At 39.9% G+C, this 18,407-nt stretch overlaps 1 protein-coding gene across 2 annotated transcripts in view; it reads right to left on the reverse strand.

Annotated features, from left to right (window-relative positions):
- Positions 1–18,112, reverse strand: part of UBE2H (ubiquitin conjugating enzyme E2 H) — a 101,243-nt gene extending 83,131 nt beyond the window's left edge. For both annotated transcript variants that reach the window (XM_087430636.1, XM_004418690.3), the window contains exon 1: positions 17,632–18,112. In XM_087430636.1, the coding sequence (XP_087286762.1) occupies positions 17,632–17,684 (53 nt within the window). In that variant the 5' untranslated portion in view covers positions 17,685–18,112. The remainder of the gene's footprint in view (positions 1–17,631) is intronic.
- Positions 18,113–18,407: the final 295 nt, after the last annotated feature.

Genomic DNA, 18,407 nt, shown 5'->3' on the forward strand with positions numbered 1-18,407 from the left:
TGGGACGTGGCCTCAGCATGGCCGGAGAAGCGGTGCGTCGGTGCACACCCGGGATCCGAACCCAGGCTGCCAGCAGCGGAGCGCGCGCACTTAACCGCTAAGCCACAGGGCCAGCCCTAAAATATTTCTTAACTAAAATCTTTTCTTTCCTCAGGTTATGGGTTAAAGAGTGAAAATAAACACAAAATAAAGACAGGTCCTCAATGAAGGCCTGAACAGACAAAGAAGTTGATAGTATCAAATCTTAAGCTAGTAAAAGCCACCTTTAGAACCACTAATTTATGAGGAGGAGCTTGAGACACTACAAAGTATCAAACAGAGTATTAGTAAGCTATATGATTTGGATAAGTGTAAGGTACTCCACCCTACAAGGGAAGTAACAGAAGTTTTAGCTGTTTCTTCCCCTAATCCACAATCTCAATTTCCTTTAATCTTAAATAAAACCAGCAATCGAATAATCTTAACAGAGAAATCACCAGAAAATGGCATTTAATAAACTAAAGAATTAGCATTTAGGACAATTTCAGAACACAAATACACATGTTACATGTGGAACAACCAACAGTGTAGATGAAATGGCAAATGCCATCTGCATATAAAAGAACCGAAGTCTCCATCATCTGAGGAAGATTTGCCTCTTCCAGCATGATTTCCATATTGTTTCCATATAGGTGCCCAAGTTTAGTCTAAAACTTACCCAAGGACTTGGTGAAAAAACTCATGGTATATTATTTACCATAATTCATTTAACAGGTGTTTCCTGAACACCTGTTTCATGTGCAAAGCTAAACGTGTGCTATAAGGGACAAAAGCATAAGAAACCTTAGTCAGCTCCAGACCCATCACTAGAAGGACTTATTCTATGACCTCAGCACTTTCAACCAATCTGTGTAGCCCAGGTTTTTTTTTCCGTAAAAAGTGGGCCATGACATCTCAAAGAAAGTATGCTACAATAAATGTGAAATATATTAGAATGAGAAGTAGTACATTATAGAACAAGTATCAGGGGGTGAGAAAGGTAGAATTGAGGGCCAGCCCTGGTGGCCTAGTGGGTTAAGTTCGGCACGCTCCACTTCGGCGGCCCAGGTTCAGTTCGTGGGCACAGACCTACACCACTCGTTCAGTGGCCATGCTGTGATGGCTGCTCACATACAAAAGAGGAAGGCTGGCAACAGATGTTAGCTCAGGGCAAATCTTCCTCAGCAAAAAAAAAAAAGAAAGGTAAAATTAAGGACAGAATGGGGCAGTAGTATAGAATTTAGCTACTTGCTACTAAGAGATTTTTTGAAAAAAGTACAAAGGTGAATCTGGAAAAGTTAGAAATCATTAAAAGACTATTAGCTCTGTTCACTGAAAATGGCCAACTGAGGTAAACGAATACATTCACAAGCTGTGGTACATCCCAACAATGGAATACTACTCAGCACTAAAAAGTTATCAAGCCATGAGAAGACATGGAGGAAACTTAAAGGCCTATTACTAAGTGAAAGAAGCCAATATGAAATGAAAAGGCTACATACTGTATGATTCCAACTATATGACATTCTGGAAAAGGCAAAACTATGGAGAGACAGTAAAAAGACCAGTGGTTGCAAGGGGGTGAGAGTGGGGAAGATGAATAAACAGAACACAGAAGATTTTTAGGGCAGTGAAAATACTCTGTATGATATCATAATGATGGATACATGTCATTATACACATGTCCAAACCCAAAGATACACAACACCAAGAGTGAACCCTAATGTAAACTATAGAGTTTGAGTGATAATGCTGTATCAATGTAGGTTCATCAATTGTAACAAATGCACCACTCTGGTGGCAAATGTTGATGATAAGGGAGGCGGTTGACGAGTGGGGGCAGGGGGATAGAGAAAATCTCCGTACCTTCCCCTAAATTCTGCTGTGAACCTAAAACTGCTCTAAAAAAAACAGCCTTGATTTAAAAAAAAAAAAGGCTCACAGGGCACTCAAACCTAAGAAAGAGAGCAAAGGAAACAGGTACAAAAGAACCAGTTGAACACCTGCCCAGAGTCATCAAGCCAGTAAGATGGCCCTAAGTGCCACACTATTGACTCTCAGTACCTACATGACATCCAGATGCTGGCATTACTTAAGGCCAAAAGTCTAAAAATGCACCACCAGGTTTATTAAACTAATAAACAGCTGGTTATAAACACTTCTGACTTATATACCTCACAAAAACCCAGGTATCCCCATGAGTTGATTTATAAATTCTGAACTATCCTCAACAATCTCAAATTAAAGAATTTGCCACTCCACTTATAACTAATGAGATATTTGCCATTAACACCCAATTTCTACCTTTCTTCTTCACTCTTTTCAAGGAAGCCTCTGAAAGATAAATACTTTGGCTTAACTTTTTAACCTAGAAACCAAACGGGTTTGGCCAGATTTTAATATCTCACTTTTATTTTTCCAGCAGTCACTTACCCAATAGCCTCAAATATAAATATACTCTGCTCAAGAAAACAATGTATTGTATATACTTTACAACTTTCATCATATGAAAATCAGTTAGTGTTATTCCTAGAAAGAAAGGAGAAATGACAAAAACATCAGCCAAAATAAAAATACACCAAAAACTGTCAAAGTAAACAAGTTTTATCATTTAAAAGAGTAAGCTTCAAGCCAGCCCTGATGGCCTAGCAGTTAAAGTTCAGTGTGCTCTGCTCCGGCGGGCCAGGTTCAGTTCCCGGGTGTGGAACCACGCACTCATCTGTCAATAGCCATGCTGTGGCAGTGGCTCACAAAGAAGAACTAGAAGAATCTACAACTAGAATATACAGCTATGTACTGGGGCTTTGGGGAGGAAAAAACAAAGAAACGAAGATTCACAACAGATGTCAGCTCAGGGCGAATCTTTCCCAGCAAAAAAATAAAAATAATAATTAAAAAAATAAATAAAAGAGTAAGCTTCAATTGCTTAGAAAATTCTGAGACCAAGAAAAAGTGAAATTCTACTCACAGTCAATCTTCCCATAATAATTGAATTTCTGGTTAAAACTGCCAACCACAATTATATCAAGATTTTCATTGAAACCACAAATAAAACTGCTACAAAGAAAAAAGATATCAAAATGGTGAAAAATACACTCCTTTAAGATAGAATAAAATGTTTCTATGAGCCAAAATAATGACCCTTTGCTAGAAATAGCAGCTGATAGAATATATTCTTCTCTCTTGAGTTAATTATATAACTAGATAATAATAATAAGAGATGCAGAATGTAAAAGCATTTTATCACTACCCCACCTCCAAGTTCTTTCTGATCTAAAACTCAAGATTATAGAATTCCTTGAGTTATGAGGCTCTTTACTAATACCCTTGCAACTCATCCTAAGTTTATCTTCATTGTCACACGTAAATGTTATTATAGATCTAAAAATAGCCAAATGGAGTGTTAAATTTGCCATGTAAATTGCTAAATAAACAAATCCACCAAATCTGTGTGCTCCTAGACCACATCCTCATATATTTACTTCCCATTTTGTTTCCAAAATAGTAGTACCAATTTACATTTCATTTAAAATCAAATGTAACTTCTGTACAAAAGCCACTAATAACTAAGATCAGTGCACTAATACATTACGGTCAAAAGTCAAAAACAATTACCCACTCCAGGAGGTAGAGTCTAATTCTTCTGGCCCCCTTGAATGTCACCACACTTAGTGACTAGCTTCCAAAGAACAGAATACAGAAGGGAAAAACAGTAACCTTATAGTGGAGAAACCGGGCAAGCACCACCTTAATCAAGTGGATCAAGGTTAACACTACCAATGACATCATGAGGACACAGGCACCCCACACACACATCATATGTGATTAGAAAGGCACTTCACCTTTGTGGTATTCTTTCCGAAAACCCACAATGAGTTTGGTCAAATTTTAATACCTCACTATTATAACATCTAATCATGAAGGAAAATAAATCAGATAAACCAAAATTGAGGAATACTCCAAAATATGAGGAGTACTCCAAAATGGTCAAGGTAATGTAAAACAAGGAAAAAGTGAGAAACGGTCACAGACTAGAGAATACTAAGGAGACATGACCACTAAATGTAATGTGATATCCTGGATTGAACCCTGGAACAGGAAAGAACATTCATAGAAAAGCTGGTGAAATCCGAATAGAGCCTGGAGTTTAGTTTACAGTAATGTACCAATGTTGGTTTCTTAGTTTAGACAAACGTGCCACAGTAATATAAAATGATAACAGAGGGGTAACTAGAACTGAGTGAGGAGCAGGAACTCTCTGTACTATCTTTGCAACTTTTCTGTAAATCTAAAATAAAAAGTTCACCTAAAAAAAGTAAAAGATATCAAACATTAAGGCAAAAACAGTAGAAAAATAAGAAGGGCTCTTACACCCCAAGCCTTGTTTTTATAAAATCATCCCAACTTTTAAAAAATTAAGCATCTAAAGTTTTTACACATGCTTAGCTGTCTTGAGACTAATAATTAAAATTACTATAAATACGAAGCAAAACTGATCCAATATAGGGACTCGGAGTTTAAATATCAATAAAAATGTTAGCAACTAAGTTTCTGTGAAAGATATATTTAGAGTAGCAAAAGACATAAAGGTGAAACATTCAAATGCTTAAGTACTAACTGTTTCAAACTCTGATAAGATCCTATCCTAGCTCTGGGCATATTCTCTTACTCAATTATACTCCCATTCCCTAGCTTACCCTTTAAAAACCAAAATATAATTTAGGTCATTAAATACATAAAATTTTAAAAGAACGGTATGCTGCCATTCTATCCTGATAAAAGCTTCCGTAAGTCAAGGACTCTTATGGGGCTTGTTTTATTTTTTAAATTATTGACAGGGCACATACAATTCAGACACTTCAAGAATACAAAATGCAATGCCATCTAATTTATTGTTGTAAACAGATACCAGAACATTTATATTAAAACCTACTAAGTCATTTTAATTTTCTCTTTATGACTCTTACATTCATAAATAGGATTAACTGAGACATTAGGCTATAATGTTCTAATTCTATTTTTCACATAACAAATGTGGCTACTAAGTAGTAAAACTGATTTTATAAGTCACAGATGAAAAGCAGACTCCTTATTTCAATCTTGGCTTCTATTTTTTCTATCAATAACAAAAACAAAGTTACTGGAGTCTACCCTCCTAATCTGAAGCAGCACAGCCAGGCATTAATATTTCTTAAATTGTTACTTAAAGCCACAAATGATATTGCCTAGAAAGAACACAATTATTAATTTCAACTCAAAGAGCCCTTACATTCAGAAAGCAACCATTGCTTTGTAATACTATTATTTGCATTCCAGGTTTTCTCCAAGTAGAAAAACATGCTAAAATCTACGTAAGTGTAATACCTACATAAATTTAACTTTAAATGATAAAATGTCATCAGAACTTCAAAGCTGACAAAACACGCTAAGAATGACATTTAAGAAATAAAACAGCCAGAACTGACAGACTAAAATCATTACATTTTATCCAATTCATTCAAATGAGTAATAAGCCCCAATTTAAAAGCACACAAGTCATACACTAATTTCTGATTTTAGAAAAACAAAGAATTTCTAATTCTATTTCCCATTAAGCAAATAGAAAGATAAGTCCTGTATCTCTGTTAATTAAGATAATAATTCAATTCAAAGGCTTGAGTATACATACCAGTTCACCAATAAAAAAAAATTGAGAATAAACACAAGTAGACATGGTATTTCATTAGTTATTCTTTGAATTACAAGATGCAAAGGGACTAACATAATAATCTTGGGTAAATGGGAACTACTCCCATTTACCTTGCCTGAGCACAGGAGGATGCTGGGTGAGAGAGACCTCTCGACTTCCAACCTTAAAGACTTAAAGAAAACACAGTCAGCAGCTTCTGAATCTCAGAAACAGTGACCAGATTGTATAAAACTAGCTTAGAAAAACCAAATTCTTCAGAGGCAAGGAGAGACCAAGACCTTTAAAGTATAAGCACACAAAATTCAGGTGCCAAGTTCCATTGTGTCTGACTTCATCGAACAGAGTCAAGGCAAATCTAAGGCACAGCCTACTGTTACACTCAGAGGATACATAGCAAAACTGTAAACAGCTATACATTTTTAGCATAAGTAAATTCGAATTTGATAAATAACTGCCAAACTGCAGAAAGTGAAACAGGCCAAGTAGACTCTGATTTTCAAACTCCTAGAAAAAAGGACCTGGCTTCACTACCACTTTTAATTAAGCCTGAATGTAAGATATTGTAAAGAATCTGGAAATGCCGTCTCTCCAAAGGTTTATTTGTGTACTTTCCTGTTAGTGAATTTAACTGTCTTGCTCAATTTCTAGAAATCAATCAAAGTATAAGCTATGAACACTAATAAAAAATAGATATATAGACTGAAATATATGAAATGAAATTATAGTCTTTATGAGCCACCAATAGTGTTCCTGATATATCATGGTTTACATGTTACAAAATTCTTAGCCTAATCTCAAAGGAAAAGCCACATTAATTACTCAAAGAAAGAATCTGGTACCTAACTATTCTTACCCAAGAGCCTGTAGAAAGAAAAGATAAAAGCAAGTAAGTGTTCACAAGAGCATGAATGACTCAATAGAGGTATACTCAAATATGTCATTTGAGAATCAAAGACAGCATTTAAGAGCCACCTTTCTTTACTGCCAAGAGAATTGGGTAGCAATCTAGATAATCAAACTAAAGAACACACTCGAAGGTCTACTTCCTCTCCTTCTTCTACCCATAAAACAAAACTGACTTAAAAGAAAAATACTGTGTTGTTTTTTATTTTAAATCTCTAAGGATATAAATGAATAAAGAGGCAAAATACAGGGGTTTTTTTTCTTTATTCATTATTAAGATGGTGGCTGTGGTGAATTGAATTAATTAGTGGGTAAAATTAACAGATGCTAATAATGTCAAATTGTGTTGCCAAGAGCGGCGATTCTGTTATCAAACATGTATTAGGTTCTACATTTTAATATACTTACTTAAATATACTTTCTTTTTTTTTAAAGATTTTATTTATTTATTTATTTATTTTCCCCCCAAAGCCCCAGTAGATTGTTGTATGTCATAGCTGCACATCCTTCTAGTTGCTGTATGTGGGACGCAGCCTCAGCATGGCTGGAGAAGCAGTGCGCTGGTGCGCGCCCGGGGTTCCGAACCCGGGCCGCCAGCAGCGGAACACGCACACTTAACCGCTAAGCCACGGGGCCGGCCCATTTAAATATACTTTAAAGCAACATTAAGATCAGCCACCAAGATTTCCACCTCTTGTCAGAAAATGCCACAAATATTTAAAATGCATTTCCTCCCTGTGTTCATCCATTTGAATGTAAATACAATTTGTAAAAAAAATCCAACGTGTCCAAGATCTATATTGTGGGATTGTTTGGCTTAGAGCTCTGACTAAGTACCAATCCACAGTCGTGGGACCCTAAAGGCCATATAAAAGGGACCATTTGTTAATGAAAAAAAGCAAATTCAGTTTCTTTCCTTTGGAGTGAAACAAAAAAGGTTATGTAGTTCCAAGTTTGTTGCCAAGGAGACTTACTAATTTATTTACAGATTTAGATAACTAGATTAGCAAAAGGGTACTAAACATTCAGTAGTCTATAAGACCATAAAACAATATATTCAACTGTATTACCCCTGGTAATCTCTTATGGACACTAGTCTAACTGAATAAACCTTCTATAGACAGATGCTACAACGGAAATGTTTACCTGAATTTTTGAATTAATCAACCTTTCAGAAACTGTCTACACAATAAAGTCAACTGATTGAAAAGCAATATCCAGATAACCAAAGTTATACTGGCACCATTTGGACAAAACACTAAATTTATTTTCACTAAGCTGAGTAGTAACCCAATTGCTTCTGATATAACACGAACCAGGCACACTCTGTATCTAATTTTCTATTTATATTATTACTTCAACTAAGATTTTATAATCCAAGAAACCCTGAAAAGTGTACATGATAAAAACATGATACATGGAAAAAGAAACATTTTGCTTAATACTAAAAAGAAAATACTGTAATTTACAACATTAATAACAATTTCAATGTAGGGAATATCTCTTTTATACATAGTGCCTCCCTAAAAGTGGTTTAAAAGTTAGAAACCAGAGAGTTGAACAAAAGACCAAGATTCCATTCCAAATCAATTAAATAATATTCTAAATCCCTAAATATGGTTCCTCCAAGTGCGACAGCCCAGGCATCTTTTGTTAGCCCAGAGATAGACCCACCAGTCATGCCTGTCTTCCTGAGAATGACAAAGTCCAGCCAAGCCCCTCCCCTTCACAAGGTTTCCTACTCCTCCCTGACTTCTGTGCAGGGCCAGGTCAAAAGATCAGTAGCACGTATTCAAACCAACTACCTAATGCCCTAGATACGTAAAAAGCAGGGGAAGGCAAAAAGGATCCTTCATCTCTCATGTACATATAGCTGCCCTGTGGGGCTTTCCACCTGGCTCTTGAGGATTTGGGTTCTGCCAGGCATGGGCAGGTACCACCATCAGCCTGCAAACAACCAGCCACCTTTCCCAAATATCTGGTGAGGTATAGAGAAGAAATTACAACCACCACAGCACCTGCCCATAAAAATACAACAGTTCTTCTCAAATGTGATACTCTACCTAAGAATTGCTAATGGAACAACTGCATCTCAAAAGTATACACTGACTTTTCTGTGTTTTCAAAGGTTTCTACACTGCACTTGAATTACACTACGGCCATCAGAAAATAATACACTAATATACATGCTCAGAGTACCATCTCGTTTCTGACTGCTGAACCAAAGTCCACCTACCGAATAAACTGTCATAGACTCCAACCTGAAACAGGCATAAGCCAGGTTGTCTTCTTTCTTGTTAGCCAAGCTAAAAGTTCCAGCTATCAGTAACAGGTGTTAATTTTTTAAGCAACATGCACATAAACACCTATACATAAATTCAAATGTTTGTAACTTATCAGAAAGAATGTGATCATAACTTTTACAAAGCAATGTCTAATTTTTTATTATGGTAACGTCTACTAATTAACCTATCAAATAACTCACATAGGACGCCACAAAGTAAAAAAACAAACAAAAAACACCCCACCATTTCATTAAAAGTTAACTTTAAAAAAGATGCCAGAAAAACATACTAAGGGATACCCTAACTCTTAGAATCTGTTTCCAGCTCTGCCATTGATTTGCTGTTGGTTCCTTTTACCTGAATTTAGTCCATATGAAAATAGAAGATACTATTCAGACCTCAACAGAGTCCTGTGTAAATATCTGTAAACTACTGTAAATGTGACTCAAGGTGCTAAGTAAAACTAATGTTAAAAAAAAAATCTTGGGCCGGCTCCGTGGCTTGGCGGTTGAGTGCGCGCGCTCTGATGCTGGCGGCCCGGGTTCGGATCCCGGGCGTGCCCCGAGGCACCACTTCTCCGTCCAACGCGAGACCGAGTCCCACGTGCAGCAACTAGAAGGATGTGAGCCTATGACATACAACTGTCTGCTGGGGCTTTGGGGGGAAGAAAATGAATAAATAAAATCTTTAAAAAAAAAAAAAAAAAAAAAAAAAAAAATCTTGTCAATATCTTACAAAAAGAAAAGGGTACCATCAACAAAAAGTGAGCTTGCTTTTACAAAAAGGTATACAGAGTCTTACCAGCAAATGCAAAAATATGTTATTTGTGACCATAATTCCTGAACTACAATTTTAAAGGGCCAAAAATAAAAATATTTCACAATGAACATTTAATTCACTAATTTTGAAAGTGGGAACGGGAACAGCAGCTACAAAACAAGCTTTGACAGAGTTAGGTTAGAAATCAGTGCTTCAGGATTATGCTATGTAATGGGATTCCTTTAAAATATACAATTGAAACAACAGTTTAAGGTCACAATCTAATTGCGTAGGAAATACAGATCATCATCAGTAAAAGTTAAATTCGAGCTACTGTTAGAAAGTTAAACATATACCTACCACATGATCCAGCTACTCCACTCCTGTATATTTACTCAAGAGAAAAGCAAGTGCATGTCCATACAAATGTTCACAGCAGTTTTATTTGTAACAGCCCCAAACTGGAAATAACCAAATATCCATATAGAAGTGTTGTATAAACACAATGGAATACTACTCAGCAATAAAAAGGAAAGAACTACATGGTAACTACATGCGTGAATCTCAAAATACGATGAAAGAATCTACACAAAAAGAGTACATACTGTATGATTCCATTTATATAAAATTCTAGAAAATGCAAAATAATCTATAGTGACAGAAATCAGGTCAATACTTGGGGGAGAGGGAAGAAAAGACTACCTAGGGGCACAAGAAACTTTTGGGGAAGATGAGTATGTTTACTATCTTCATTGCAGCAATAGGCTTCGTGGGTGATACTGATGTCAAACATCAGATTTATCACTTTAAATATGTACAGTTATTTTATATCATTTATACCTCAATAAAAAACCAAAATAAAAAAATTCAAGATACCAAAACGAATTCGAGAGCTCTTGCCATTCAGATCTATCTGCTCATAAATGTAACATATTTAATCTACCAACTCAACGTAGGCACTTTGAGAAGTACAAAAGTATCCCTAATTTGAGGATCACCATTATCACAAAAACACGAAAGTCTAAACAAAGAGATCAGAATTCATCTTCCATCACTATGCCAGGTTGACTGCTTCAGTGCTGAAACGACACCAACTAAAACACAACAGAACAAAATGAGAGCCCACTTTGTGTCAGGCCCCAAGATTTTTAACTAAATCTTGATTCAAATGTTTATCTTTTTTCATCTAGAATCGCATTTCTGGAAAACAGAAATAATCCAAAAATACAAGAAAAGCCTTATGCACAAGGATGTTCATTTCAACCTTATTTATCACAGAAAACTGGCAAAGAATTAAATCAATGGCACAGGCACAAAATGGCATATTGCATGAGCTACCCATTACGCCTGATGTTTTTAACTGGGAAAGATAGTTGCAAAAATGTTAAGCAAAAACAAGGCACACAGGATATGATCAACAGGCTGAAAATAATATATCCTGGGGGGAATAAAAAAGTGATAAGAAAAAACACCATAGTGTTAACATTTGAGGACAAATGTCCTTAAACTGTGGTCCCTGGACCAACAGCATCAGCATCATCTGGAAACTTGTTAGAAATGCAAGTCCTGGGCCAGCCCCGTGGCTTAGCAGTGAAGTGTGCGCGCTCTGCTACTGGCAGCCTGGGTTCGGATCCCGGGCCTGCACTGATGCACCGCTTCTCCGGCCATGCTGAGGTCGCGTCCCACATACAGCAACTAGAAGGATGTGCAACTATGACATACAACTATCTACTGGGGCTTTGGGGGGAAAAAAGGAGGAGGATTGGCAATAGACGTTAGCGCAGAGCCGGTCTTCCTCAGCAAAAAGAGAAGGATTGGCATGGATGTTAGCTCAGGGCTGATCTTCCTCAAAAAAAAAAAAAAAAAGAAAGAAAGAAAGAAACGCAAGTCCTGAGCCAGCCCTGAAGGCCCAGTGGTTAAGGTTCAGCGCTCACGACTTCTTTTTTTTTTTTTTTTTTTTTTTAAAGATTTTATTTATTTATTTTTTCCCCCCAAAGCCCCAGTAGATAGTTGTGTGTCATAGCTGCACATCCTTCTAGTTGCTGTATGTGGGATGCGGCCTCAGCATGGCTGGAGAAGCAGCGCGTCGGTGCGAGCCCGGGATCCGAACCCGGGTCGCCAGCAGTGGAGCGCGCTCACTTAACCACCAAGCCACGGGGCCGGCCCCTGCGCTCACGACTTCTACACCCTGGGTTTGCTTCCTGGTTGAGGAACCACACCACCCATCTGCCAGCTGCCATGCTGTGGCAGGGGCTCACACAGAAGAACCAGAAGGACTTACAACTAGGATATACAACCATGCACTGGGGCTTTGGGGAAAGAAAAAAAATTAATTACTTAATTAAAAAAAAAAAAAAAAGGAATGCAAGTCCTCACGCTCCACACTCTAGACCTACTCAATCAGACAACTCCAGGAGTGAGACCCCGTAACCTGTTTTAATAAACCCTCCAAGTAATTAAGATCGCACTAAATTTGAGAACCACTCTTTAAAGGATAGGATTATGTGTGACTGTTTTCTTTCTTTTTGTAACATACGTTTTCCTCAATTATCTTACTACTTTTATAATTCAAGTAAGTTTTTTTTTTTTTTTTTTTTTTTTTTTTAAAGATTTTATTTATTTTATTTTTCCCCCCAAAGCCCCAGTGGATAGTTGTGTGTCGTAGCTGCACATCCTTCTAGTTGCTGTATGTGGGACTCGGCCTCAGGATGAACGGAGAAGTGGTGCCTCGATGCGCACCCGGGATCCGAACCCGGGCCACCAGCATCGCAGCGCGCGCACTTAACCACCAAGCCACAGGGCCGGCCCCTCAAGTAAGTTTTTTCATTAAAGCATTTTACTAAAAGGTACACTGTGGATCTACAGTTAGAAAGCTGTTACAGTTACACTGTAAGGACTTTTGCAGGTCTGAATTGCATGCCTAAAAATCAATGATTCTTGGAACCATCAAACCTGTTAAGACTGAACAAGATACTAAATTTAAAAATACATATATAAATTAAATGCAGGTCAAGGTGATGGAAAATTGCACAACACTAGAAAACCAAGAAATCCAGGTTTTTCTAATGCATGCACACAAACAGCATAAGGGAAGTTATGGGTCACATATGCAAAAGATTTTTTTCCCCTAAAAGCTGAATTTTTAGACTTGCGTGTAATTTACCAGAACTGCACTGCAGGAATCAGATGTTCTGAAGCTGTAAATGCTTTACTCACATAGGTTCCTGCATAACCAAAATAAGTACCAGTATGTTATATTTGTCACCAAAACCTAGGCAGAGAAGACAAATCAGAACACGGGGTGTTGCCAAACTTCAACTTTTAGCTTGAAGACCATAAAACTGTTCCACCTTCCATCTCATCAAGTTACTAAAACAGAGGCCACAGGAAATAAAAGGCAAACCACAGGTTCCCAATTGACACTGCAGCTAGTTAAAAGATTACAGAATTGTCTACACTTCGAGCACAAATTAAAGAGTAACAAAGACTACTAACTTAGGGACAGAATAACTACTGACAGCAAATACTAAAGTTGAAGTCACAGACAAATGGCTACACATTTTAATGCTTGTTTTTGTTTCAATTGTTGAGCATCTATCTTTTAAATAAGAGAAATATAGATCCCCATACATCCGCATCCCATCACATAAAATTCACTTCTTAACCTTCCTATTTCTTGAAAAGTCAATTCTGAAAGTAAATACAAGTTATTCAAAAAGCAAGGTGATACATACAGTGCTGACCTGCTATAAACAAAGCCTGTACTTTAAAAAAAAAATTGTTTAACTAGTTACATAAGCACAATGACCACCCACACTGAATTTTTCACTACTGAACCCCCAGCACCTAGCCCCAAGCATGTTGTTCAAACTATGGAGGGGATGAACTTGTTACAGAAAGCTTCTGAAACCCTAAAGCAGACACCCAGGATTCTGTAAGATTCACTAACGCTGTTAATGAATCTAGTATAAGACACTGTCCCTTTCTGACTATCACTCTTAAAGCTTTTGTAGGGGAAGCTTACCTTTCTACCATACTTTTGAATCCCTGCATGAGTCAGTTTAAGTACATTTAGAATGTCAGCGTATCCTGTTTTAAGTTCCAGCACTCTCTCTGAAAAAGGGAATCTCTGAAAACTCTTGGTATTATAAAATAAGTTCCAAAATCTCACACCAATAACAAATACAATGTATGCCAAGTCCCCATTATTATCAGATTCACTTTTCTGATTCAATCTTAATTTTTCTGAACATTTCTGTACTCACAAGTCAGGCTTTCCTCCCCTCTTTTACCCCCTGAAAATACTCTTGATCCTGTAACACCACTCACAAGACCTCCCAGCCCCTTCTTTTGTATATAAACACACTCTGGTCACACACGCCATCAGCTGTTTGGTAGCTCCGCCCCTCCTCCTTTTCCGGGTAGTAACAGAGCAGCCAATGAGCTGTGAGGAGCTGTGCCTGCGGCCTTTTGCCTGCATACGCTTTTCCAAAACAAGCAGCTCCAGCCTTCAGCAGGGGCCATTGGTTCACAGATAAAAGGATCACCAGCCTGTGCAACAGGGTGAAACGAGTAACCCCCACCAACAAGGAAACCCATGTAATCTGAGCTGTTTGTTCCTCCACCGGGGAGAATTTAAACCGATATTCCTTTAGGGCAAATCACGCTATAAGGTCCCCAAAGTCCCAGTTCTCAGACAATCTAAATAATCAGCCGGGTTTGAGATGGAAACCTCAAGCGTTGCTAGGCTGGAACAGCACAGTATCACCAATCTACCTGACTTTCCAAACAAATGGCCACACTATTCACGACCATTCCATAGGATTTGGGTTAACTGCAAGTTTTTCGATTGGGACACATTCCTACAGGGCCCATAAGTCATGTATGTACATCAGCTTCTAGGCTCCTAGAAAGGTTTGCACAACCCTCAGCAAAGGATCAGAAGAGAAACAATGAATGAGTCAGAGTTTCAGAACATAATTGCCCAGCAGATTATTAAGTGCATTGGTGCAAAACACTCACTCCCTGCATAACTTGGGAGTCAGCTCTCCTCCTACCAAACCGTCACAAAAGAAATATCACCGACTCCAAACAGAGACAGTGTCTCCAAAAGAACCTACCGAGGTGGTGGAAGGCAGTAGCCAATTAGTTACACATCCTCTTCTCTCCCTACCCCCACACTGCTACTTTCATACTATATACGTTCCCCGCCAGGCTGTAAATCGTGGTGGCATAATTACGCTCAGGAGACATCCCAAAATGGGCTAAACAGGAGATTGCAATGAAACCAGCTATCGGCCTCCACACCAAAGAAACCATCAAGAGGCACTGAGGGGCAAAAAGCAAGTACATTCCTTCAGATCTTTTCTACTTCCTCTCCACCATCTTTCATTTTCAACCCCTGGCTCTTTCACAAAATTGTATTCATTTTAATAGTGGGCTGGGGAATTTTTCCTTAAATTTTTTGCTAAATATACCTTGCTCAAAAATTGTTGGCTCCATTTGGGCCTACTGATGCGAATTCAACAGAGAAAGGAGGCCACAAAATCTCTCATCCCCCATAACACACATGCACACACAAAAGGAAACATGAAAATTTTAACTTCCAAACTACATTAGACCAGAAAATAACAAACATGAAATAAAGATAACCTCTGGCTTTTAAATTCCGAGACTGTTGTGCTCCTATCTCAGAGATCTACGATTTTAAAGCGCCTCTGCTTTCTTTTGTCAGAAAGGAGGAAGGTGGGGAAAGAACAGAAGGCCAATGCATCTTTGCCTTTCTTCATTTTCTACTAAAAATAAGCTATGAAATAAGCCACTTAGGGGAAGAAAAAAAAAAAGACACCCTGCTGTTCTTTGTCTGTTTTTCTCTCCCTCTCCACCCCCCACACCCCGACTCCTAAATGCGGTAATCATTCTAGATGCCACAACTACTAAATGAACAAAAGGCACTGTATGGAAAAGGCATCAGGTCAAATTAGGCCTCACCCTTTACCCTCAATCTTCTAAAAATATATATGTACATAATTTGAGAACCTGACATTGATCAAAAACAGCTGGAATTCTCTCTCCCACCCCCATCCCAATTAAACATTAGGTACAAATTTGCATTAGGTGTGACAGTAACTCTCAATTCAAGATAAAAATAACTCAGATTCTGCTGCCATGTCATTTCCTAGTTTCTAAACAAAAATAAAACTCGAAACTGCTTTGTGTAAAATGTACACACAGCCATAGTTACAAGTTTTCCTGGAGCCTTATGAAAAGCCAACATTACTGGTATCATTCACACATTTACAAAACTCAATCAAAGCCACAAAGAACTCAGAGAGTCAATTTCACTTGTGCCTAGATATATATTCGGTACAATATATATACTTTATTTCTTGCTTCTCTCTCTAATCTTCATTCCTACCTTCCCCAAATTCTAAACTTCAAAACCCTAAAACTTAGAAGTTATCTGCTATTCCTAATTTCTAAACAAGTTTTGCCAAGTGAGAAGAAAAACACCTTCTTATTCCTGAAAAGATTATGAAAAAATTTTCTTGCCCAAGCAACTTGCCTCCCATCCCCCACTTCCAAACCAAACGCAAAAACTACTTTTTTAAAACTTCAGCGAATTCCCTGAGTATTTGACAATAATCATCGATCTCTACAGAGAGGTAAAACATCCAATCAAAAACAGTAACAAATAAAAGGAAGAAAGAAAGAATTCACCTGAAGAATCTAGCCAAACAACTTGAGTTATATAAACAAAACCCTGCAACAGGGGGAAATGGTGGGGGGATGGGGGGTAAAGGAGAAAGAGAAGCAGGAGACAGGACTTTTTTAACTGCGTTTCACACGCTACCCACCCCCCAGGGATTAGTTGTTCAGAACACCGGGCTCATTTCCTCTGTCCCCCCACCCTCTAAACTACCCCTCAAAAAAATGTCTCAATTTGTCACAGGAACCTTCGCGAATTTCTCTGGCTGGTCATGAAATAATCGGTCTGGACTCCAACCAAAACCACTGCCTGAAGGACTCTTATCAGTTAGAGCTTTCCCACTGCTACCTCCAAAGTTGGGGGTGGGGGGCAGGAAAATAAAGGGTGTCACTTGGCAAGATCAGGGCAATTATTCCCCAAGAACCCTATCCTCACAGAGGGAGTTTGCTTAAGTGCCTAGTACAGGGGCTATTTTGTCAAGGAGATCCTCTTTCTCTCCCTCCCCCCAGCTGTCATATCCTCAATATGGAAGGTGGCTTGCTAGAGGGCCTGGGGGTCCTCACCACATGCAACTATGGGTGGGACAGGCTTTGTAAGTGGAAAGAAACACAGTGGGGTTCTCCTAAGGCCCAGACAGCTGAATAGGGGTCTCTGATTTAAAACACTCAGAGCTCTTTATTACAAGAAGGGGCACTGAGCAGACTACTCTCTTCCTAATATAGAAAGGAATTAGGGATAAAGGAGGTCACTTGAGTTACCCCAGTTCAACAAGCATGTGAGTGGAGGGAACGGAGGCATCTCAAGAAAGGGAGAAAGGCTTCACCCTTGGGAATTTCTATCTCAAGTCCCTAAATCCAGAGCAAGCAAACAGGAGACAGAGAGACCCTGAAGGTGGGCTCGGTGGTGGTGAAGAAAGGTGGCTGGTCCTGCAAAAAAAAAAACAAAAAAAAAAAAACAAAAAAAAAACACAACGCCGTCTTGGGCGTCCAAACGTCGTAGAGGAAAGTCATGGGCACTAGGGGTGCAGGAAGAGCGAAGAACAACGCACATTTTGGGGGGCTGCAGATAAAGGGAGAGCTGAAAAGGCTCTGAGCTCCTGGGAGGTGCCAAGGAGCCGCCGCAGGCACTGGGGGGAGGGAGGAGAGGGAGGGAGCCTCGGACAGGGGCCTGGACTGCCCCAGGGCCCCTGCTTGGGTTTCAGGGGGTGCTCTGGGCATCCCCACACCGCCACCCACATACAGCCTGAATCGCCCCTCCACGAAGGATACAGCTTGACCACGTCCGTGTCCATCCGCCTCTTGCCCGGACTGGGGGATGACATGGTGTCGCCGCTGCCTCCCCGTCGCCTGCGCCGCCGCCGCCGCCTCTCTCCCTTCCTCGGCCCGTCTGTCACGGGCCCGGGGCCCCGGCTCTGAGGAGCCCGCGGCCGCACCGGCTCCTCGGTGGAGGTGGCAACACCCCCGCGGTGCTGTCGGGTCCCGTCAGCCGCCGCCGCCGCCCCCCGCAGGGGGGAACACCGGGCACCGTCCGGCCGAGTGGGGGTGGGGACCCCGCGGCGCCCGGCTCGGGCTGCCCCTCTCCGGCTGTGGGTTCCGCCGCGGCCCGGCCCTGGCGCTCCTCTGCGCTGCGCGACGCTCCCTCCTGCCTGCTCTAGCTCGCTCGCCTACTCGCCCGCTCACCCTCTCGCCGGCTCCCTAGTAGCCTCCACGACAAGCGGACGACTCCTGCTCTGTCGGCCTCTCTACCCCAGCCTCGCTCTGGGCGCCGTGACGTCACCTCTGTGACGTCATCGGTGGGGCGGGTCTAGCCGGAGAAAGAGGTGGGGCGCCGCGGCGTGGACTTTCCCGGAGGGTTCTGGGAGATGTAGTTCCTCTTTCTCCTGCCCTCACGGCCCTATGCCCCCTCCCCCAACTCCTCCACACACTTAATCGCTCAACTGCCAGTGTCGTTACTATCACCATAAACGATAGTAGTAAATAATGGCAACATTATTGCATTCATGTGTTTTAGGCCAATGATCCTCCTTCTCACATTCACTGTTAAA

Source organism: Ceratotherium simum, chromosome 1 (assembly GCF_057802395.1).
Source record: "Ceratotherium simum simum isolate JZ-2026a chromosome 1, ASM5780239v1, whole genome shotgun sequence".
Lineage (NCBI taxonomy): Eukaryota > Metazoa > Chordata > Mammalia > Perissodactyla > Rhinocerotidae > Ceratotherium > Ceratotherium simum.